The 23,151-nt window shown below is 42.1% G+C and overlaps 1 protein-coding gene, 1 long non-coding RNA gene and 1 other non-coding gene across 7 annotated transcripts in view; 1 reads left to right on the top strand and 2 right to left on the bottom strand.

Moving 5' to 3' along the window:
- Smyd4 (SET and MYND domain containing 4) overlaps window positions 1-23,151 on the bottom strand; it is a 46,096-nt gene that overhangs the window by 9,311 nt on the left and 13,634 nt on the right. For 4 of the 5 annotated variants that reach the window (XM_048365229.1, XM_048365231.1, XM_048365233.1 and 1 more), the window contains exons 4-7: window positions 16,562-16,651; window positions 12,194-13,355; window positions 1,845-2,027; window positions 1,280-1,443 (exon numbers count right to left, since the gene is read on the bottom strand). In XM_048365229.1, coding sequence (XP_048221186.1) covers window positions 1,280-1,443; window positions 1,845-2,027; window positions 12,194-13,355; window positions 16,562-16,651 — 1,599 coding nt within the window. The remainder of the gene's footprint in view (window positions 1-1,279; window positions 1,444-1,844; window positions 2,028-12,193; window positions 13,356-16,561; window positions 16,652-23,151) is intronic. The other variant, XM_048365232.1, reaches the window with a different exon arrangement.
- Window positions 9,980-21,758, top strand: LOC125365270. The gene is made up of 3 exons (XR_007213679.1): window positions 9,980-9,992; window positions 12,966-12,968; window positions 21,644-21,758. It is a non-coding gene; the product is annotated as an uncharacterized LOC125365270 (long non-coding RNA).
- LOC125366653 lies at window positions 21,638-21,744 on the bottom strand. The gene has a single exon (XR_007213940.1). It is a non-coding gene; the product is annotated as a U6 spliceosomal RNA (small nuclear RNA).

Below are 23,151 nucleotides of genomic sequence, written 5' to 3'. Positions count from 1 at the left end.
AATTGCTGATGTTGGTATCTGTGCCATCACTTGGCATAGCAAGCCAACCTCTCCTAAGGATGTCCCCTCAGCCTTCCTCGGTCAATGTCCTGAAGCTGAGAGGGCTCAGGTGTGGTTTTTCCCTCTGGTTCAAAATAGAGAGAAACTCCATTTTCCCTGGTCATAGTCACTGGGTCAGTTGACTTCTGTCTGGACTGCTGTTGGAATGCCACACATTTTCATCTTCCTGGGCAGGGAGGATCAGGAGGTTGAACTGCTGGCAGCCATCTTACCACCCTGAGAGGGGAGTGTGTGAGGAGGGTGTTAGCATGGCAGGAATGGAGCTGAGACACACAAAAACAGGTTCTAGGTAGCATTACCTGAGCCCTTGGATCAAAGTTGTATTTTTTTTTTTAGGGGGAGGGATCAGTACCAGGGTTTGAACTCAGGGCCTCATGCTCTCAATGGAGGATTGCTTGCTTGGCTGGTGCTTTACCACTTGGACCATACCTTCAGTCCAGCCTTTTTGCTGGTTGATTGGAGATAGAGTCTTGTAGACATTTTTGCACAGCTGGCTTCAATTGTTGTTCCTCTAGATCTCAGTCTTCTGAGTAGCCAGGATTATGTGCAAGAGCCACCTGTGCATTGTGCAAAACTACCTGAAGTAGCTCTATCCTGAAAAAAAAACAAACTATTTTTTTGAGACAGGCTGGTCTCCAACTTACGATTCTCTTGCCTCTGCTTCCTGAATGCTGAAATTACAGACCTGTGTCAGTAGGCCCCAGCATGGAATTTTTCAATGACTGACTGTTTTGTTTTGTTTTTGGCCAGTCCTGAGGGCTTGGAACTCAGGGCCTGAACTCTGTCCCTGGCTTCTTTTTGTTCAAGGCTAGCACTCTACCTCTTGACCCACAGCACTACTTTGGCTTTTTCTGTATATGTGGTGCGGAGGAATTGAACCCAGGGCTTCATGCATGCTAGGTAAGCACTCTACAGCTAAGCCATATTCTCAGCCCTTCAATGACTATATGAGTAAATGAATATCTAATCTCTTTTTCTTTCTTCCCTGAATCAGTTTAGGTGGCATTTTATGTCATGTGTAAGAGACACATCATTAAATCTAACCTTACCCTGTGGTTCCTTTGGAGAGACACCCAATGTGGGGATGACTCACGCCATGGAAATATTCTTACTGTGCTCAGCATCCACAAGCCACTGATGGCTTTCTTCTAAAGACGGGTGATTTTTGGGAAGGATCATGGTAGAAGAGTAGATGCAAGAAGGGAGAAGAGAAATTTACCTTCATAAGCGCTCTGCAACTGTTACAACAGAAGGCTTCCCACCTGGGCCCTGCAGGTGTTCTGAGTTCCTCAGTCTGACAAGCTGGACAGCTACAGTCAAAGAAGTACTGAGACTTCAGCTTCTGCTGCCTTTCAGCAACACTCATCTGGTTCTTGTGAGGACCTGGAGAGAGATCACCCCCAGCTACTTCTTGTAGCAAGAGAGTCAAAGACTATTCACAACTCGGTAGCTCAGCAAAGGGGCTGGGGTGATTCATCAGCAGCAACGTTTTACTTTACACTGGGGGATTTGGATTCTCAAATAGGCTTCAAAGTTGTTGGGACAGGGAGAAAAGAAGCTGAGACGTGAGGCAGTGCACAGGGATTAAGTAGTGAAAGACACAATAGTTTGTCTGCAACAGGGCTTCCTACTATGGCAGGAAGAACTCTTTGGTCTAAGGATGCATTGCCTTTTCCAAGAAACTGGACAGATGGAGGCACCTGCCTGGTGACTTGCTCATTCCTACCCAGTCTGTTATTTTTGGCTGGAGATGGGAAGGCCAGGGGTAAGGAAGCTTGGCTCACCATAGCAGTGGAGGATCTCTTGCCCTTTTCCAATCTGCTGTGTTGCTCGGATGGTGATGATAGTGCTAGCAAAGGACATGCTGGTGTTGGGGCTACAGGAGTGGTTCAGCAGACTGACAACAGGGAAGATGCCTGTGGCAAGGCGTACCTGCCTGCTGCTGGTAACGAAGCTCTCTTTAGACCCTGAAAGCACAAGAGGGAGGAGAAGAAACTTGTCAGGCCATCAGTTCTGACCTCACCATGCTTTCCTCAGATGGGCTGAGCAGCTGGGCCTGAAGCCCATCTGAGTCATTGCTCCACAGCCGGATCCAATCTAAATTGGATGGAACATGAGTCATGACAAACTTTGGTCTCCACGAAGCAAAATGAAAAACCCACTGGAATCCCTAAAACCTAACTATTATGTCCCTATCCTCCAACCCCCCAAATTAGAATATTAAAAAATAATAAAAAAGGGATTATCAGCAGGGAGATTTCTAGACAGTTTCATAATGTTCACAAGGACACAGAAGCCAGAGTACCTGTTGAGACCATTTTCCAAAGACAAGTGCTTTTGTTTAACTGGTCTCTGCTTGGTTAAGAGAACAAGCAGCCCAGTTATTATACCAGACTTTATAGAATTAAGAAGGCGCATATACACCCATATAAATAAATAAACAAACAAACAAATATATATATATATAAATCAATATGCATTACACACACTGCTTCATTCTATCATTTGTCCCTCCCTTTATGGGAAGCCAGTCAGCAGTAATTCTAACCAAAGCAAATTCTCTGTATTAGCTTTATGCAAGTCAGTCTCATGTCCCAAACAATCTTTCCAGCACAGTTAAAAGTGAATGAAGCTGGGTGCCAGTGGCTCACACCTGTAATCCTAGCTACTCAGGAGGCTGAGATCTGAGGATCACAGTTTGGAGCCAGCCAGGGCAGGAAAGGCCGTGAGACTCTTTATCTCCAATTAGCTACAAGAAAACCAGAAGTGACACTGTGGCTCAAAGTGGTAGTGTACTAGCCTTGAGCAAAAAAACTCAGGGACAGCACCCAGATCCTGAGTTCAAGCCCCATGACTGACCAAATTAAAAAACAAAAAATGTGAATGGATGCAGCAAGTCTGGTCAGCACCAACCTCATGCACTTATGTTCATATATGACTTCTTTGTACTCATGTACAAGCCAATGTGTTGGTCAAGATTTCCATAGCTATGATATCTGAAAAAAAAACAAAAACACCTAGTGGGTTTTTTCATGTGTTCCTTCATTTTGCTTCCTGGGAATGTGGCTTAATGGTAGAGTACTTGCCTAGCACGCATGTAGCCCTGGGTTCAATTCTTCAGTACCACATTCACAGAAAAGCCAGAAGTAGAGCTGTGGCTCTAGCTGTGGCTAGAGTGCTAGCTTTGAGCAAAAGAAGATTAGGGATAGTGCCCAGATCCTAAGTTCAAACCCCAGGACTGGCAAAAAAAAAAAAAAAAAAAAGGCGGGGGGAATGATAAGCTGGTCATAACTATATTCATAGAGTCAGGAGGCTGAGGTAAAGAGATTGCAAATTTAAGGCCAGCCTGGGCTATATAGAATTATAGGCCAGTTGAGCTTCAGTGCAAAACCCTGTCTCAAAAGTAAGAGAAAAAGGGAGTATTTCTGGTTCCATTTGGAGGTTCCAGTCCATAGTAACTTGGGCCTGCTGTGGCACAATACATTATGGCAGGAGTGTGTAGCAGAGGAGGCTGCTTAAATTATGGTGACTAAGAAGCAGAAAGAGAAAAAAGGAGCCAGGAGCCAGTAGCTTGTGCCTCTAAGCTTAGCTATTTAGGAGGCTGAGATTTGAGGATTGTGGTTTGAAGCCAGCTGGGGAAGCAAAGTCCATGAGACTCTTATCTCCAATGAACTACTCAGAAAAAGCTGGAAGTGGCACTGTGGCTCAAGTGGTAGAGTGCTAGCCTTGAGCAAAAGAGTTCAAGGATAGCACCAAGGCTCTGAGTTCAAGCCTCAGGACTGGCACACACACAAAAAGAGAGACAGGAAGGGGGTCAGGGTCCCCAGTATGTCCTTCAAGGGCATGCCCCCAATGACCTAACTTCCTCCAATAGGCTCTGCCTCCCAAAGACTCTACTATTTCCCCAAACTGCCACAGGATGGGGATCAAGCCATTAGTATACAGGCTGAGGCGGGGTGAGAGGGCTCTAAGAAACCAAACCACCAGCCTTTTCAATCCTATTTTATTTGTTTGTTTGGTTTTGTTTTTGTTGCCAGTCCTGGGACCTGGGCTCAGGGCCTGAGCACTGTCCCTGGCTTCTTTTTTGCTCAAGGCTAGCACTCTGCCACTTGAGCCACAGTGCCACTTCTGGCTTTTTCTATATATATGTGGTGCTGGGGAATCGAACCCAGGGCCTCATGTATAGGAGGCAAGCACTCTTGCCACTAGGCCATATCCCCAGCCCTCAATCCTATTTTAGACACAGTGCTGATTTGGTTATGCTGTTCCTTAGGCCACAAAAATCCAGAAGAAGAGAAGTAACATGGGGAGAATCTAAGAGGCAGGTTTTTCTGGCAACATCAAAGAGGCAACAGATTGGAGAAGGGCCACAGAAATCTTAAGTGTAGTTTTACTACACTTGTAACATTCCACTGAGCTAGAGGCTTCTAAAGAGACAGCATACCTGCATAGGGTTTTTTTTTTTTTTTGGGCCAGTCCTGGGCCTTGAACTCAGGGCCTGAGCACTGTCCCTGGCTTCTTTTTGCTCAAGGCTAGCACTCTGCCACTTGAGCCACAGCGCCACTTCTGGCCGTTTTCTGTATATGTGGTGCTGGGGAATCAAACCCAGGGCCTCATGTATTCAAGGCAAGCACTCTTGCCACTAGGCCATATCCCCAGCCCTGCTGCATAGGTTTTTATAATAGCTATACATATCTCAGGAGTGTGAATGATGGTGTAGATAACATTGGTCATAGAGGGGCTGGGAATATGGCCTAGTGGCAAGAGTGCTTGCCTCGTATACATGAAGCCCTGGGTTCGATTCCCAGAACCACATGATATAGAAAATGGCCAGAAGTGGCGCTGTGGCTCAAGTGGTAGAGTGCTAGCCTTGAGTAAAAAGAAGCCAGGGACAGTGCTCAGGCCCTGAGTTCAAGGCCCAGGACTGGCAAAAAAAAGAAAAAATTGGCCATTGAGAAAGACTTAAATTATGAACAATAGTCTTGGTTTAGGCATTAGGAGAAGAATGTTTTCAACAAACTGGTTGAAATTAAAAAGATACTGATATTTAAAGGGAAGTATTTAGTTTTCTCAAAAACTGGAAAACTGTCAGGTAATTGTGGTATCACTGTACATATGCCAGGAATCTCAACAAATCATTTACCAAAGAAATAAGCAGCCTAGATACAAATGTCATGAATAAAGAAAATATAATGAACCATCAAGTGAAAAACGTTCTGTAAAGGAAAAATTAAATGTAGAAATTACGTTGTCTCTGTGCAGACAATTCTATTATCTGTTGCTATGGAGGACAAGAATAAAATAAGTAAACATAACTCACAGGGAATCCAAATGACTCAATCTCAGTCAATAATTCTACAAACTGTATTAAGGTCTTTTCATCAGAGCTTCTCCTAAATGCTTAACTAATTTCCATCTCCTCTGCTGCTTTTCTCCTGCCTGTCCAATGTCTACCTTCTGGAATACGTGCTAATGAGCAGTGAAATGCTAAAAGGTAGGCAGCAGGAAGGAGCAAAGTGGGGCCTGAACAATTTGTCGTCTGAATAATCAGCCTCTGCATAATTAAAAGTTGACTTGCATTCTCAACTACCGATCATTGGCAATCTGTATTAGAACAGTTGCTAAAATTTTCCCAGAAAAAAAATGATTGCAACACAGTGAGTAATGTCAGCTTCGTGAATTATTTATAGATCATCTTCTAACAGAAGTAGGCCCAGGAACTGAGTGGGATATTTGTGTCAGAGTTGAATGTCTCTAATTATTTCTAAAAAATTAAGTATTGATTTAAAAAAATTACTCAATATTTTGCATTACTCATCTATTAGCAAAGATAATAGAAAGAAAGAATATCTGTGTATATTAGAAACTAATATGTGACATTTTGAATAGAAAAAAGAGGGAATGATTCTTTGATAATATTTCCAGTGCATTTAAAACAGGATTCAAGTAGGAAAAAAAAAGATGCATTCACAATCTTCCAGAATATATCCACTCTGGTATATATTTGGCAAAATGAAAAAATATGTATATGTGTCAGGTTACCAGAGATCCAAACAGAAGATTGTTGAGGAGTGAAAGCAAAGGGCAGCAGATTGATCTGAAGCTGTGCAAAGCCTTAGTAAGTAGTTACGACACAAAGCCAGATACAACTTGGGTGTGCTGTTCCCACTGAGAGAAGCATACATGCCTGTTCAAAGGTCTCAGAGGTCACCCACAGCCTGTCCTATCGGTGGAGATGGGCATCAGAGAGACGTTTCTGAAGAGCTCTGATTAAAAGGGATTTATGCAAAGATAATAACATACATTTTCATAGGTTTCCATCAAAGTCGATCCTAGTTAACGCTTTAATCCTTCTTCTGCACTACTAATGAAACAGCTGCTAATGAAATTCAATGAGAACACTAAACTGGGAGGTGTTGGAACCCCAAGAAATAATAAAAAAGGGATATAACAAGATTAGAAATGTGAGCGGACTAAAACAAAATTAGATTGAGTCCAAAAATGAAAGTGAACACGGCTGGAGGCACGTAACTGCTACAATTTACCTGCAGGCAGTTTTGCAATATGCATCAAGTGCCTTAAAAATGTTCCCACAAAGATCTTCTTAGCATTGGTATAATTTTTGTCATTAAAAATGAATTAAAATTACAAAAGGCATACATGACAGTTGGAAAAAATGAAATTACAGACACAATGACAGTCACTTGTCATCCTAGCAGGCTGGTGTAACATTTTGGTGTATTTTCTTGTACTTTTCTTCAACCTTTGGGTTTTTTTTTGCCAGTCTTGGGCCTTGAACTCAGAACCTGAGCACTGTCCCTGGCTTCTTTTTGCACAAGGCTAGTACTCTGCCACTTGAGCCACAGCGCCACTTCTGGCCTTTTCTGTTCATGTGGTTCTGAGGAATCAAACCCAGGGCTTCATGCATGTGAGGCAAGCACTCTACCAATAAGCCACATACCCAGCCTATCCTGTAGTTTAAGAAGCCTATCCATTCCAAGACTATATAAATGTTTACTTATATTTCTCTGAGTAGTTTATGATTTAATTTTTTTCTTTTTTTCCTTTTGCCAGTCCTGGGGCTTGAACTCAGGGCCTGAGCACTGTCCCTGGCTTCCTTTTGCTCAAGGCTAGCACTCTACCACTTGAGCCACAGTGCCACTTCTGGCCTTTTCTATACATGTGGTGCTGAGAAATCGAACCCGGGGCTTCATGTATGCGAGGCAAGCACTTTACCACTAGGCCATATTCCCAGCTCCTATGATTTAAATTTCAAAATGTTAAAAAACTGAGTTTGAACTCAGGTAGAGTACTTGCCAGGCAGGCTTGAATCAGACCTCCAGCCTATTTGCCTATAGTTAATTTTGAGAATAGGGTCTTGCTTTTTTGCCAGGTCTGCTAGACCACAACTCTCCTATTTACGCTTCTCACTGTGGTGCACACCACCATAGGCTTCCTCTATTGACATTCAGTCTCATCAGCATTTTGTTATGGCTGGCCTAGAACCAAGATTCTCCTGATATTGGCTTCCTGAGTAGCTGGGAAGACAGACATGCCCCACTGCACCCAGCTATTGGTTGAGATAGAGCCTGTAAACTTAATGCCTTAGCTGGCCTCAAAACACAATCTTCCTGAGTAGCAGTCTTACAAGTGTGAACTACCAGTGCCCAGTCTGAATTTATGGTGGTTTTTTTTTTTTTTTTTTTGCCAGTCCTGGGGCTTGAACTCAGGGCCTGGGCACTGTCCTTGAGCTCTTTTTGCTCAAGGCTAGCACTTACCACTTGAGCCTCAGTGCCACTTCTGGCTTTTTCTATATATGTGATGCTGAGGAATCGAACCTAGGGCTTCATGCATGCTAGGCAAGCACTCTACCACTAAGCCACATTCCCAGTCCTCTAACAGTGTTTATTATACTTTGAAGTGGTTATAGATAACCCAGGAGAATAATTTTCATTGGTGAAAAATTACGAACACTTAGCTGGGTGCCAGTGGCTCACATCTATAATCCCAGTTATTCAGGAAGCTGAGAGTTTAGGATTGTGGTTCAAAGACAGCCTGGGCAGGAAAATCCATTAAACTCCTATCTCTAATTAACCACCACCACCAGAAAGCAAGCAAGCAAGCAAGCTGGAAGTTAAGTTGTGGCTCAAGTGGTAAAGTGATCACAAAAACTGAAGAATAGCGCCCAGGCCCTGAGTTTAAGCCCAGGACACACACACAAACATACTAATTACAAAAATTTAAATTTCAGTAAAGTTTTACTGCAGCTCTGCCATGCTTGCTCAATGGTGAATTGTCTGTGGTTTTTTTGTGTTTTTTTTTCATGCTATATTTAATGCAACAGAGCCCATGTGGCCTGCAAAACCTCCATTAGATCCTATCTGGCCCAGTATAGAAAGTGTTTGTGACTTCCAATCTATGGATACAAGCTTTGATAGATGGAGACATCTACTAAAAATCTAGCTTACTATGTTGTCTTGGTTTCTAGATGCTTCATATGCTAAATCAAAGTCAGAGATATATTACATTTTCACACAATTGAGTTTTTGCCAAGCTCCACCCTGCATGCTTAACTGTTTTTTGTTTTATAGATACAATCCCTATGTTTCTGAGAGCCAGATTTGATAATATATTCCAGGGTGAAAAGCCTCCTTCCTAAAATAAATTGTGTTTGTTTATCAGTCATGAGGCTTGTTTATCAGTCATGAGGCTTCAACTCAGAGCCTGAGTGCAGTCCCTGAGCTTTTTTGCTCAAGGCTAGTGTACTTTGAGCCACAGCTTCACTTCTGGTTTTCTTTTTTTGTTGGCCAGTCCTGGGCCTTGGACTCAGGGCCTGAGCACCATCCCTGGCTTCTTTCTGCTCAAGGCTAGCACTCTGCCACCTGAGCCACAGCGCCCCTTCTGGCCATTTTCCATATATGTGGTGCTGGGGAATCGAACCGAGAGCTTCATGTGTAGGAGGCAAGCGCTCTTGCCACTAGGCCATATTCCCAGCCCTCTGGTGGCTAATTGGAGATAAGAGTTTTATGGCTTTTCCTGCCCTGACTGGCCTTGAATCACCATCCTCAGAACTCAGCCTCCTTATTAGCTAGGATTATAGATTTGAGCCACCAGTGACCAGCATAAAATGTGTTTTTAATTACTATCATAGGATATCTAACCTTGGGTTTCATTATTTCACATTAATACTTTGATTTACTTATGGTTTCTGATATGTCTTGCCCCAAACCTCATGTTATTTTGCTAATAAGTTATTTTGTAAATGGAATACAGTTGAGAGTTTAATTTTCTGGCCTATTCTAAAGCACTTTTTTGTCTTTTTTTTTGGCCAGTCCTGGGCCTTGGACTCAGGGCCTGAGCACTGTCCCTAGCTTCCTTTTTGCTCAAGGCAAGCACTCTGCCACTTGAGCCACAGCCCCACTTCTGGCCATTTTCTGTATATGTGGTGCTGGGCCTCACGTATACGAGGCAAGCTCTCTCGCCACTAGGCCATATCCCCAGCCCAAGCACTTTTTTTTTTTTTGTAGGGTGCAGAACCGGGGTTTGATCTTATGCTTGCAGGGCTGGTGCTTTATCCTTAAACCTTTTAGTTTTAGGTTATTTTTCATATAGGATCTCATTCTTTTTGCCTCAGCTATCCTTAAACCCCAGTCCTAATCTCTGTCCTGAGTAGGTGGGATTACAGGCATGAGACACTGTAATCAGCTCTGAAGAACTCTTTAACAGGTGAGTTTAGACCATTTATATTTACTATTACAGACTTTTTTCACTGTATTTTGTTCTGTGAGCTAGTTTTTCATTAGCATATATTAACTGCACAAAAGGGTTTCACTGCATTATTTACATATATGAGTATAATATACTTTGGTCAAATTCACTTCCTCTATTGTTCTCTCTTATTCTCCTCTACTCATGAGCTGTTTTATAAGAAAGTTTCTTCCCTAGAATGATGTGTAAAATACATAACCCATTTCAAAATTTACTAGTATAATATTACCAGTGTGTGAATAGTGTTCTTAATTTAAAAAAAAGAAAAGTTCAAAGAAGTGGCAATCATTCATATTGTCACTTTCAGAATTCATCACCATTCAGTTTTTTTGTTTTCTTTTTGTATTTTGGCTTCTACTGGGAGAAATGGTTCAAAGAAGGAAAAAAAAGTCAGAGAAGAAAACAGCCTAACTTGATATGTGCTTCAGGAGAAGTGTGCAACCAGGCTGTGGTGTTTGTGGATATCGCATGTGCTTCAGGAAGAAGATCATGTCCAAACATATCTCCAGTGAGACACTTAATATGCCATAGAACTTGGCAGCTGAATTAAGATTAAACATAAAAATACACAGAAAGGCTGATAAATTCTAGGTGACATCATGTGAAGGATCTGAAGAGCTAAGTTTGTTTGGTTCAGTCCATGAATCCTAGGTTTAGTATGCTCCCTTTCAGTAGAGTTAACTAGAGAAATTAGGAAAGTATAATAAACTGGTAGAATCAAAAGGCATTATGATTCTAGAACCCAGTTCAAGAAAGCAGGGATGGCTGGCTGGTCTGCACACAGAGGTGGCCTTTGAATGTTTGGCCACTTCACCTAAAGACAGGCCATATGAACAGTGGCCAATACATAGATAGTACAGTGTAAAAACAGTGCTGGGCAGGACTGCTCTTAGAAAGTAAGAAAAAAATGGGAAAAACTTGTCAATTAGGAAGAGAACATTCAGAAAGCAGCTGACTGAATTTTAAGTGTAGGGTGCCTTACTCAACTATACAGCCTTCTACGACTATTTCTGCTCTTCCTAAGGAGAAAACTATTTAATCTTTTCTGATTCCTATGCATGTATTTTTGTGAAAAACTTGCTATTGTTATTTAATTGGATGTTTTCCATTCTCATAAAAAAATTTCAAGCTGGGCAGCAGTGGCTCATGCTTGTAATCCTAGTTACTCAACAGAGTGAAATCTGAGGATTGTAGTTCAAAGCCAGCCTGGGCAGGAAAGTCTCTGAGACTCTTATCTCCAATTAATAAAACAAAAAGCTCGAAGAACTATGCCTCAACTGGTAAAGTGCTAGTCTTGAACAACACCAACAACAAAAAAGCCTTGGGGGGGGGGGCTAGGAATGTGGCTTAGTGGTGCTGTGGCTCAAGTGGTAGAGCGCTAGCCTTGAGCACAGAGAGGCTTAGGGACAGAGCCCAGACCCCTGAGTTCAAGCCACAGGACTAGGAAAAAAAAAAAAGCCTTATGACAGCAGCTCCCAGGCCCTGAGTTCAAGCTCTAGGATCACTGCATACACATGCATATGACCCCCTATCCTCCCAAATATAAACTCAGTAAATTCATTTTTAACTCTGTGTGTGTGTGTGTGTGTGTGTGTGTGTGTGCGCGCGCACGCGCGCACTGGTCCTAGGGCTTGAACAAAAGGCTTGGGCACTGTCCCTGAGGTTATTTTGCTCAAGGATAGTGCTCTACCACTTGAGCTACAGCTCTGCTTCTAGGTTTTTGGTAGTTTATTGGAGGTAAGAGTCTCATGGTCTTTCCTGCCCAGGCTGGCTTTAAACCTGGATCCTCAGATCTCAGCCTTCTGAGTGGCTAGGATTATAATGGTGTGAGCTACTGGCACCTGGCTTATTTTTAACTTTTAAAGGATTTTTTTTTTTTTACAAACACAACTGTAAAGTTAAGTGAGAGGGCTGGAAGCTGTTGGCTCATTCCTGTGATCCTAGCTACTCAGGAGGCTGAGATCTGAGAGTCCAGTGTCAAAGCCAGTGGGAAAGTTTGTGAGACTCTGATCTCCAATTAACCACCAAAAAAGCCAGAAGAAGAGCTGTGGCTCAAGAGGTAGTACAGCAGCCTTGTACAAATTTAGCTAAGGGACGGAGCTTGAGTTCTAGACCCAGTACTGGCACACAGAAAAGAAGGAAAAATTAAACTACAGGGAACTATGCATTTTACAGATGAGAAAATTGAGGCAAAACGAAATGACTTTCAAGTCACAGAGATTCTCAATGACATAATTATCCAAAACAGCTGTGCTTTCTCATTATATCACAGACGGTTGGAATGCTACTGTTTTCCTTTCTAGTTCTGCTAACACTAGCCACACAGAAAGCTCTACTGTAAGGCAGAACTAGGTTTGTTTTTTACCTGTCTGCTGGATGGTGGTGATGGCCTGAGCATTGCACTGCAGCTGTAACATATGTCGCAGCATGGCTATTCCCCACATATTCTGGTCTGCACACAATCCAGGGGTCATTGCTACTTTGGGCTTGGAGGATGGCAGGCCTGTGGTGAGGGCCTGCAAGCTGGTGGCTTTGAGCTGTTTGCACAGTATAGAGATACTGAGAGCACAGAGGAATTTGTGCTCTGGACTATGGTTTTCAGTATGGGGCAAAAGGTTGAAGACAGCATTGTAATTATTCTCATATTTCCCATTAATACTGCATCCGGAGATTGGGTCTTCAACTTGTCCATCTTTTTCTTCACACTCCCATTGGTTGTAATTGTGTGTCTTGTCCATATTCTGGCTTTCAGGTGAATAGAGATCCTTGTTACTAATTTCATCACAAAGCTTCTTTAGCATGTTGTCAACATCTTCAAATCTAGCCAAAAGAGTCAATCTCAGGGCAATATGGCAGAAGACACCCAGCGTGAGAAGCAGTCCCCCTAGAGCACACTCTGTGCTATGGTAGCGTTCCCAGGCCTGCTGCATGCACTCCTGGCTGCAATATTTGGCATAGTTACAGCCATTGCAGGGCACTGTGGCCAAGGTGTGCTTCAAGCATCGATGACAGTAGAGGTCCCCATTGGTAATTCTAGTATCCCACTTGCTCTGTAGGCTGTGATGCAATAGTAGCATTTCTCCTGGGTTAAGGACACTCACAAAAGCGTCCTCCTTCACCAGGAGCTCTCCTGGGAGAATGTCTTTTGTGGCTACCAGATAGCGACCTTTTAAAGGGTCTGAACATAAGCTGATGGATGATGAGGCACCAGAAATTTGTTTGTTCTCTTCCTTCAGGTGAATATCTTCAAAGGCTTTGGTGAGAGCTGCTGGGAAGGTTTCTGGGAGATTCTTCTTTTCTTGTAACTTCATTTTCAGATGAAGGATGTTTCTTTGCAGAATTTGACAGAGAGCAACTTCTTTGATTGGCTTAGCAGAGAAGTTCCTTTCAAGATCACTGATGGTCTGGCTTGCCTCTTGAAGTCTTCCCACGGTCACTAGGCATTCTGCCTTTCGCAGCATCATTTTAGGTTGCAGTCTTTCTGGATATCCATGCATCTGTGCTCTGATGATGTCTTCAAGACAAGTCTGAATACAGAAAGGAAATTCCAAGATGACTGCTGGTTCCTACTGAAAATATTTCAAAAGGAAGCCAAGCACAGAGAGGTTCAAGCCTGTAATCCTAGCTCTTTGAGAGAAAGAAATAAAGAGATTGTGGTTCAAGGCCAGCCTGGGCATGAAAGTTCATGAGATTCCATTAGAATCAAAAGCTTGGATGTGATAATATGTCATTACAGCAACAAGGGGAAGCACAAATAGGAAGATTACAGTCCAGGCCAGCCAGGGTATAAAAAGACACTCTATCTTGAAAACAGCTAGGCACCAATGGCTCACTCCTGTAATCCTAGCTACTCAGGGATCTAAGATCTGAACACTGAGGTTTGAAGCCAGCCTGGGCAGGAAAGCATGTAAGATTCTCATCGCCAATTAACTACTAAAAAGCCAGAAACAGAGCTGTGACTCACAGTGGTAGAATGCTACCATTGACTACAAATAAATGTTCAGGGATAGTAGCAGGCCCTGAATTCAAGTCCCAGGGCTGACCCAAACAAACAAAAAGGAGTGGAATAGTGGCTCAAGTGGTAGCATGCTTACTAGCATGAAGTCTTCACTTCAAATAGTACTGCCAAAAAAAAAAAAAATTCTGTAAGAATGTTTAGGATGGGTTGGGAATGTGGCCTAGCAGTAAAGTGCCTGCCTAGCATGCATAAAGCTCTGGGTTCGATTCCTTAGCACCACATAAACAGGAAAAGCTGGAAGTGGAGCTGTGGCTCAAGTGGTAGAGTTCTAGCCTTCAGCAAAAGAAGCTTAGGGACAGTGCCCAGGCCCAAGACTGGCAAAAAAACAAAACAAAATAAAACATGTTTAGGATTAGAGTAGGGGCATTTAGTGGTTCACACTTAGAATCCCAGCTACATAGAAGGCCGAGAGGCCAGGAGGATCACAGTTTAAGGCCAACATAGACAAAAAGGTAGCAAGATCACACCTCAATTAATAAGTAAGATCTGTGGCATGCAGCAGGTTTCAGATATGTGAGAGACTGAGGATAGGAGGATCAAAGTCTCTGACAAAAATGGGAGACCATGTCTGAAAAATAACTACAGTAAAAAAGTGCTATAGTATTGTCTCAAGTGGTAAAGCACTTGCCTAGCCACTGCCTAGCAAGCAAAGTTCTGCAAAAAAAAAAAAAAGTGGAATTATTTGTTTTAAAAAAAATTGTATTCTACTCTGTAATATATATTTGGAGGAGTGGTTTCTGGGGATTGAATTTAGGGTCTCACATGCTAATGAGGCCCAAGCACATGATCATGCTAAGCAGCTACTATAACCACTTAACTTCATTCTCACAGCTTGTGTGATTTTTTTTTTTTTTTTTTTGTCAGTTGTGGGGCTTGAACTCTGGGCCTGGGCTCTTGTCCCTGAGCTCTTCAGCTCAATGCAAGCACTCTATCACTTGAGCCACAGTGCTACTTCTGGTTTTCTGGTGGTTAAATTGAAGAGTCTTACAGACTTCCCTGCCCAGGACTGGCTTTGAAACTCGATCCTCAGATCTCAGCCTCCTGAGTAGCTAGGATTATAGGTGTGAGCCCCCCATGCTGGCCTGTGTGATCTTTTAATGGAATGATTAGTAATACTTGTTGAAGATGTTTTATCTAATTGTTCCTATTAACTATTCCCACTGTTCAGGGAAAAAAGTCTTACAGAAGTATAGATAGAAAAAAGTTTTAAGGGGCTGGGGATATGGCCTAGTGGCAAGAGTGCTTGCCTCGTATACATGAGGCACTGGGTTCAATTCCCCAGCACCACATATACAGAAAACGGCCAGAAGTGGCGCTGTGGCTCAAGTGGCAGAGTGCTAACCTTGAGCAAAAAGAAACCAGGGACAGTGCTCAGGCCCTGAGTCCGAGCCCCAGGACTGGCCAAAAAAAATCCAAAAAACCTTCGAGCATAAAAAAAAAAGAAAAAAGTTTTAAGAGGACAGACTTTGAAGTCAAACAAACCTGCATTTAAATACTGATTATGTATTGTATCAGATGCATGGCCTTATGCAAACAATTTCTCAGTATTTAGTTTTCTCATCTAAAAAACAGGGATGATAATACTTCACCAGGTTGAAATAAAAGCTCAGTTGCAGTTTGAAATAAAAGTAATAAATCTAATGTACTCAAAGGAAGGGCAGGGTGTGGTATAGGAGGAGTGAGGTCCAAGGATGGCCTGGGCAAAGATTTGAGATACCATCCGAAAAACAAATTATAAGCAAACCAGAGTAGGGAGAAATTAAAAGTGGTGGAGTGCTTGCAGCAAGCTCAACAATCTGAGTTCAGTCCACCAAAACAATCCAAGTGCTGAAAGAAGTACCTGGAATAAAGTATGTGCTCCATAAATGGGCATCATTATAAGAAGGAAAGCAGAAACAATCAATACAAGTACGTTATGATGTATTAAACATTCTGTAACTTCTAATCTCTGCCTTCAGTCATCTAGTACTTACTTGCTTTGCACCTACAGTTAGATTCTTGCTCTTTTATAGTCTGTAGGGAAGTGTGAGTTATGTGACTCCTTCAAACAGTCTTCAACACTAGGGTACAATTTGAATTTCTGTGGACTCTGAATTGGATATATAAAATGGCATTTTAGAAATGGTCCGTTGGCCTCTATTTTACAAACTTGAGAGGCTTCACAGGTATTTTCTTAATATGTAAATCTGATTTGGGTCACTTCTTTTTTTGAATACTGGCTAAGTTCTCAGTATCTCTGCTACATCTAGGTGTTGAGAAGTCACTTGCAGAAAGTCTAACTCACGGGATCCACAGGCACCTCTCACTTCCTTACATGCAAAGTTTTTTGAGGGTGATCTACATGAGAGGGATCATCTTACACATGCTATATGTAATAAGAGAAACAAATGAACAAGTAGATATTCTGGACATACTTGGAACCCTAAGCCTTATTAGCAATATCTACAGCTGAGGCAACATGGAGAACTAGACATTTACTGGATATATTCCATGCCAGGGGTGGAGAGGGGGGTAGCCATAGCTTTTTCTTGTCAAACAATAACACTCTGAAGGGTTACCTGTGACAGGGAAATGAATCAAGAGGAAGGACAAGTTAGGGTGTCTATCAGTGTGTTTTCAGTTCAGCCAATCACAGCTGGTTTGTGTTGTGAGGGAGAAGCAGAGAGAAGGCCTTGTCCTCCAGTGAAGCCCCAGGCATGACACCCTGATACTCACTTCATATTGACCAAGGTGGAACAGGGCTGCAGAGCGATTGGCATAGCACAGTGAAATGTCCTCTGTGTTAGGCCTTGAATTTGAAACTCCCTGCAAAACAAAGACCTGGTTAAGATAAAAATGGAAACTAACACCTCTGAAGTAGTCCATTGAGATAATAGGGGCTCTACAACTAAAGACTGAATAAAATTAGGAAGCCACTGAGCATTTATGCTCAGGCCACTTTAGTCACATTTGTAACACAGCAAAGCAGTAGAGATCAAGTGAGGACATAAATATGACTCAACATTCTCATGTTGATTATGGCACAGCTTAAACTATACATTACTGAGATAAATACCTGCCAGGAAAAATTTCCATGTAACACAGGGCATGCAAGCTTTTCAGAGGGGTATAGTTTAATGGCAGAATCCTCGGTTCAAACCCCTAGCACTGAAAAAAGCAAAAGTTAAAAAAAAAAAGTGATGAGGGCTGGGAATATGGCCTAGTGGCAAGAGTGTTTGCCTCACATACATGAAGTCCTAGGTTTGATTCCTCAGCACCACATATATAGAAAAGGCCAGAAGTAGTACTGTGGCTCAAGTGGCAGAGTGCTAGCTTTGAGCAAAATGAAGCCAGGGACAGTGCTTAGGACCCAAGGTCAAGCCCTAGGACTGGCCCAAAAAAAAAAAAAAAAAAGAGAGAGAGATGACTGCCACAAATAGAAATTCACTATTTGGAAAACCAGTAGTCAATTCATATATGGATAGCCAAATATATGAAAAGGAAAGCAAGAAAGGAATTTATTCTCTCATCAAATTTGGCAAGGATAAATAGTAACCATAAAGATGATATTCATACAGAATTTTCTTCTGCTGATGCTATCAGTGGGCAGAATCCATTCATGCTACTATCCTTCTGTCTCTGTAGCTGATAGAGAACACTAGGGTAACAGCCCTGTAGCAGGCAATGTCTACTTGGTGTTGCAGTTCAGCAGCAGACAGTGCCTGCTGGTGTTACAGCTCTACCGCTAGTACTGACCCTATACAGCCTTTTCAGGTCCTTCTCTCAGAAATGAAGTCCAGAACAATGGAGGGTAAGTGTGGAGAACTTTATTCAGAGAAGTATCTCTGTCAAGGTCTCTGTCTTCTCTCTGTCTCTATGACTCTGAGTCTAGAGATTTTGTTGTTGTGTTCTAGTACTGGGGCACATAAATGTCAAAGTCTGGGTACTGTCCCTGAGCTTTTCTGTTCAAGGCTAGTGCTCTATCACTTGAGCCAAAGCTCTACTCCTGTTTTTTTGGTAGTTAATTGGAGATGAGTCACACAGATTTTACTGCTGGGGCTGGCTTTAAATGATTATCCTCAGATCTTAGCCTTCTGAGCAGAAAGGACTACAGGAGTAGGGAATACAAATAGCTCTTAAATGTATGAGAAAATGCTGAACTTCATTCATAAGCAACAAAGTGAAAATCAAATTGCTGAGATGCCACTTTTTCACCCATCAGTTTGGCAAGACAAATTAAACTGAGGGCACCTTGACTTGGTAGTGGAATGGGATAATAGGCATTCTCTCTATGTTGTGATCTGATGAGCTTGGCACCTGTAATCCTAGTTATTCAAGAGGCTGAGATCTGAAGATCGAGGTTCAAAGCAAGCCTAGGCAGTAAAGTCCCTGAGACTTTTATCTCCAATTAACAAACAACCAAAAAGTCAGAAGTGGAGGTGTGGTTCAAAAGGTGGAATGCCAGCCTTGAGTGAAAAACCAAAGGGACACCACCTAGGCCCTGAGTTCAAGCTCCAGTTCCAGTACTAAAAGTCTAATGACTAGGAAAGACAAGTTAGCAATATATATTGATTTATTGATATTTTTTTTGGTGGGGGGACTGTTAAGGACCCAATGCGCTCAACCTATAAAATGTTATATACTACATTCCTAGTATATATATGCATATATATAAAATCTTTATCAGGGGGCTGGGGATATGGCCTAGTGGCAAGAGTGCCTGCCTCATATACATGAGGCCCTGGGTTCGATTCCCCAGCACCACATATACAGAAAATGGCCAGAAGTGGCGCTGTGGCTCAAGTGGCAGAGTGCTAGCCTTGAGAAAAAAAAAAAAAAGAAGCCAGGGACAGTGCTCAGGCCCTGAGTCCAAGCCCCAGGACTGGCCAAAAAATAAAAATAAAATAAAATCTTCATCAATCTAGCAATTCTTCTAGGAATTTATCTTATAATCATTTTCTTTATAGACATATACAAAATAATATATGCAAAGTTTCTCATAAAACTAGTTAGAAAGAACAAAAGACAGGAAACAAATGATCATCTACAGTAATCTGGTTAAATAAATAACACATGTATTTAATGAAATACCATGTAACCATAAAAAAAGAGGAAGCTCCTTATGTACTGATGTGAAAAGGCCTTCAAACTATTATTAACTATCAAATATATGCTACTGAGCAGTATGTTTTGGGCAAAATATTTGGGCAAAATAAAAACATTTCTGCTAAGATTATTTGTGGTACTGGGAACTGAATCCAAGGTCTTATGTTCTACCACTGAGCTATACCTCTAGACTTGTTATTTATTTATTAAGAGAGAGGGTCTTGTTATGTTGTTCAAACTGTTCTCCAACTCCTGGACTCACATGACCATCTTGCCTCAGTCTCCCAAGTAGCTGGGACTATAGGTGAGCATCACTGTGCTTGGCTATATTTTATTCACTTATATATGCATGAGATACAGTACATTTAATGATGCTACATTATGGGGATGGAAAATAAGATAACTACAGGGCAGGAGAAGTAGACTGTACTGTATATTCTTGTAACTTTTAAATTTAACTATGTGAACATACTTCTTCAAAAATAGCTATAATAATAATGAAACTATAATAACTAGTATTGCTCAGGATACAGAGAAATAAATATTCTCATACTCCATCAAAAGAGATGTTAACTAGTTCTTTCCTGGAGAACAATTCAGCATCAAGTTCCAAAAGCCTTAAAAATTATATTCCTTCTGACCCTGCAACTACCTTTCCATGCTTCTATGAATTTATCCTGAGGAAACAATCAGTTGTATACAAACATTTACATAGAGAGATGCTTGTTACAGCATTATGATACCAAACAACACGCTAACATTAGATGTTAAATTGAGTGCACTTCTTTTCTGTAATGGAACACTATGCCAGCTGTAGAAAATCACATTGTGGTAGAAAATTTAATAACATGAGAAAATGGGCACAGTAAATTATTGAGGGCAAAAAAGGCAGGTTACAGAACAGTAAGTGCAGCATTATCCCAATTTTGTAGAAGAAAAACATATTTTCAGAGGAAAAAGTCTGGTTGGATGGGTATAAGCAAAAATGTTAACAGTGTTTATCGCTGGTTATGACCTTGTTTTTACTCTTTATTTTCCAAAGTAATATTTATTACTTTTACAGAGAAAAAAAACAAGTATTTTTTTAAAAAAGAAAACAGCAGCTCTCTATAAAATTGCAACGTATCATAATCACTGAGCTACCTGCTCCATGAAATAGGAAGTACATCTTCCATCACATAAAGAGAAAAACTTGGCCCTGTTGTTGTTGTTTTTTTGCCAGTCCTGGGGCTTGAACTCAGGGTGTGAGCACTGTCCCTGAGCTTCTTTTTGTTCAAGGCTGGTACTCTACCACTTGAGCCACAGCACCATTTCTGGCTTTTTCTGTGTATGTGGTACTGAGGAATTGAACCCAGGACTTCGTGCATGCTAGGCAAGCCCTCTACCACTAAGCCACACTCCTAGCCCAAATCTTACTTTTTTTGGTCTGATTTCACTTTGTATTTTACTTGTTTTCCTAAACAACTTTCTATGTGCTCTCATTTATGATGAACACGTATAGAGTTGAAGAGATTAGTTCTAAAAAGGACTATTAAGCCATTTATCACTGGATCATTACATCTAATAGATTTTAATCCTTCAGTAATCACTAATACTTACATTATTCCACTCAATACTCTTTCTTTTCTTTTCTTTTTTTGGCCAGTCCTGGGCCTTGGACTCAGGGCCTGAGCACTGTCCCTGGCTTCTTCCCGCTCAAGGCTAGCACTCTGCCACTTGGGCCACAGCGCCACTTCTGGCCGTTTTCTGTATATGTGGTGCTGGGGAATCGAACCTAGGGCCTCGTGTATCCGAAGCAGGCACTCTTGCCACTAGGCTATATCCCCAGCCCCTCCACTCAATACTCTTATGCCACTATAAAGCAGGGCTTTTATCAGCTGGAGACACTGTTGTTACAGGTCTGACAGTTTTGGGAAAATTAATTTCAAATCTTGAGCATAGGCTTATTAAAGATTCAGAGTATATTCTTCAAAGTTATACTATTTTTGGTGGCATTGCTATTCGAACTCAGGGTCCATGTTTGCAAGGCAAGTGTTCTATTACTTGAGTCATGCCTCCAAGTTCCAGGGTTTTTTTTTTGTTTTTTGGGTTTTTTTTTTTGCCAGTCCTGGGCCTTGGACTCAGGTCCACTGAGCACTGAGCACTGTCCCTGGCTTCTTTTTGTTCAAGGCTAGCACTCTGCCACTTGAGCCAAAGTGCCACTTCTGGCTTTTTCTATATATGCGGTGCTGAGGAATCGAACCCAGGGCTTCATGTATATGAGGCAAGCACTCTTGCCACTAGGCCATATTCCCAGCCCAAGTTCCAGTATTTGCTGGTTAACTGAAGATAAGAGTCTCCTGGGCCAGGTGTTGGTGGGTAACACCTGTAATCGTAGTTACTATTCAGGAGGCTAAGATCTGAGGATTGCAGTTCAAAGCCAGTCTGGGGAAGGAAATGCCACGAGACACTTATTTCCAATTGACCACCAAAAAGCCAGAATTAGAGCTCTGGCTCAAGTGGTAGAACACTAGCCTGGATCAGAAAAAGCTCACAGACAGTATCCAGGCCCAAGCCTCAGGATCAGCATCAAACAAACAAACAAAAAGAGTCTTTTGGATTTTCTGCTTAGGTTGGCTCCAAACCTTCAGATCTTAGCTTACTGAGTTGCTAGGATTACAGATGTAAGCCACTGATGCATGGTTTCTGATAGATTTTTTAAAATATAAAAAGATGGAACACTTCACAAATTTGCATGTCACCCTTGTGCAGAGGCCATGCTAATATTCTCTGTATTATTCCAATTTTAGTATATGTGCTGCCGAAGCGAGCACTCCAATAGATTTTTGTAAGTGTGTGGTAGTACTGGTATTTGAACTCAAGGCCTTGTGTTTACTTAGGCAAGAGTTTGACCATGAGTCATGCCTCCAGTCCTAAATTTATTTATTTTCTTTCTTTAACGTTGGAGATCAAACCCAGGGCCTCATGTATGTTAGGCAAGCACTCTAGCACTCCAGCCACTTACATTCATTCATTTAACATGAAAGGGATTCAGGGATTGAAATATTTGTACCTTAGGCCCATATAAATCTCTTAAAAAGCTATAGAAGGGGCTGGGGATATAGCCTAGTGGCAAGAGTGCCTGCCTCGGATACACGAGGCCCTAGGTTCGATTCCCCAGCACCACATATGCAGAAAACGGCCAGAAGCGGCGCTGTGGCTCAAGTGGCAGAGTGCTAGCCTTGAGCGGGAAGAAGCCAGGGACAGTGCTCAGGCCCTGAGTCCAAGGCCCAGGACTGGCCAAAAAAAAAAAAAAAAAAAAAAAAAAGCTATAGAAGAACCAGGTAGGTATCCATAGCTCATGCCTATAATCCTAGCTACTCAAGAAGCTGAGATCTGAGGATCTCGGTTCAAAGCCAGTATAGGCAGGAAAGGAAAGTCTGTGAGACTCTTATCTCCAATTAACCACCAGAAAGCCAGAAGTAGTGCCGTGGCTCAAAGTGGTAGAGCACTAGCTTTGAGCTGAAGAGCTCAGGGACAATGCCCAGGCACACAGTTCAAGTTCCACAACTGACAAAAAAAAAAAAAAAAAAAAAAGCTATAGGAGGAATTTTCTCAGGAGATCTTGCTCCAGTTCCTACAATGGAAGCAGAACAACAAGAATAATAGTTTGTCAGATTGTTAAAAGCCATGATTCGGGGCTGGGGATATGGCCTAGTGGCGAGAGAGCTTGCCTCGTATACATGAGGCCATGGGTTCAATTCCCCAGCACCACATATACAGAAAACGGCCAGAAGTGGCGCTGTGGCTCAAGTGGCAGAGTGCTAGCCTTGAGCAAAAAAGAAGCCAGAGACAGTGCTCAGGCCCTGAGTTTCAAGGGCCAGGACTGGCAAAAAATAAAATAAAATAAAATAAAAAATTGAACCAACGGCATTTCCCTTTCTAACTTTGCTTAAGTTATTTTAGTTGTAAGCTAACACTGTGGTTGGTTAAAAATCTAGCTGTTCTGAAGGGCTCTGGTGGCTCACACCTGTAATACTAGCTACTCAGGAGGTTGAGAGCTGAGGATCACAGTTTGAAGCTAGCCTGGGTAAAGAAAGACTGTGATTTTCCTGTCCGCTGCCGACCCCTCCCGGCTTGAACTCAGTGCTTAGGCACTGTCTCCGGGCCTCTGTGCTCAAGGATAGTGCTCTATCACTTGAGCCACAGCATCACTTCTCTTTTTAAGTAGTTTATTGGAG

The sequence above is a fragment of the Perognathus longimembris genome, chromosome 17 (genome assembly GCF_023159225.1).
Source record: "Perognathus longimembris pacificus isolate PPM17 chromosome 17, ASM2315922v1, whole genome shotgun sequence".
In the NCBI taxonomy this organism is placed as follows: domain Eukaryota; kingdom Metazoa; phylum Chordata; class Mammalia; order Rodentia; family Heteromyidae; genus Perognathus; species Perognathus longimembris.
This window is presented reverse-complemented; position numbering and strand designations above follow the sequence as displayed.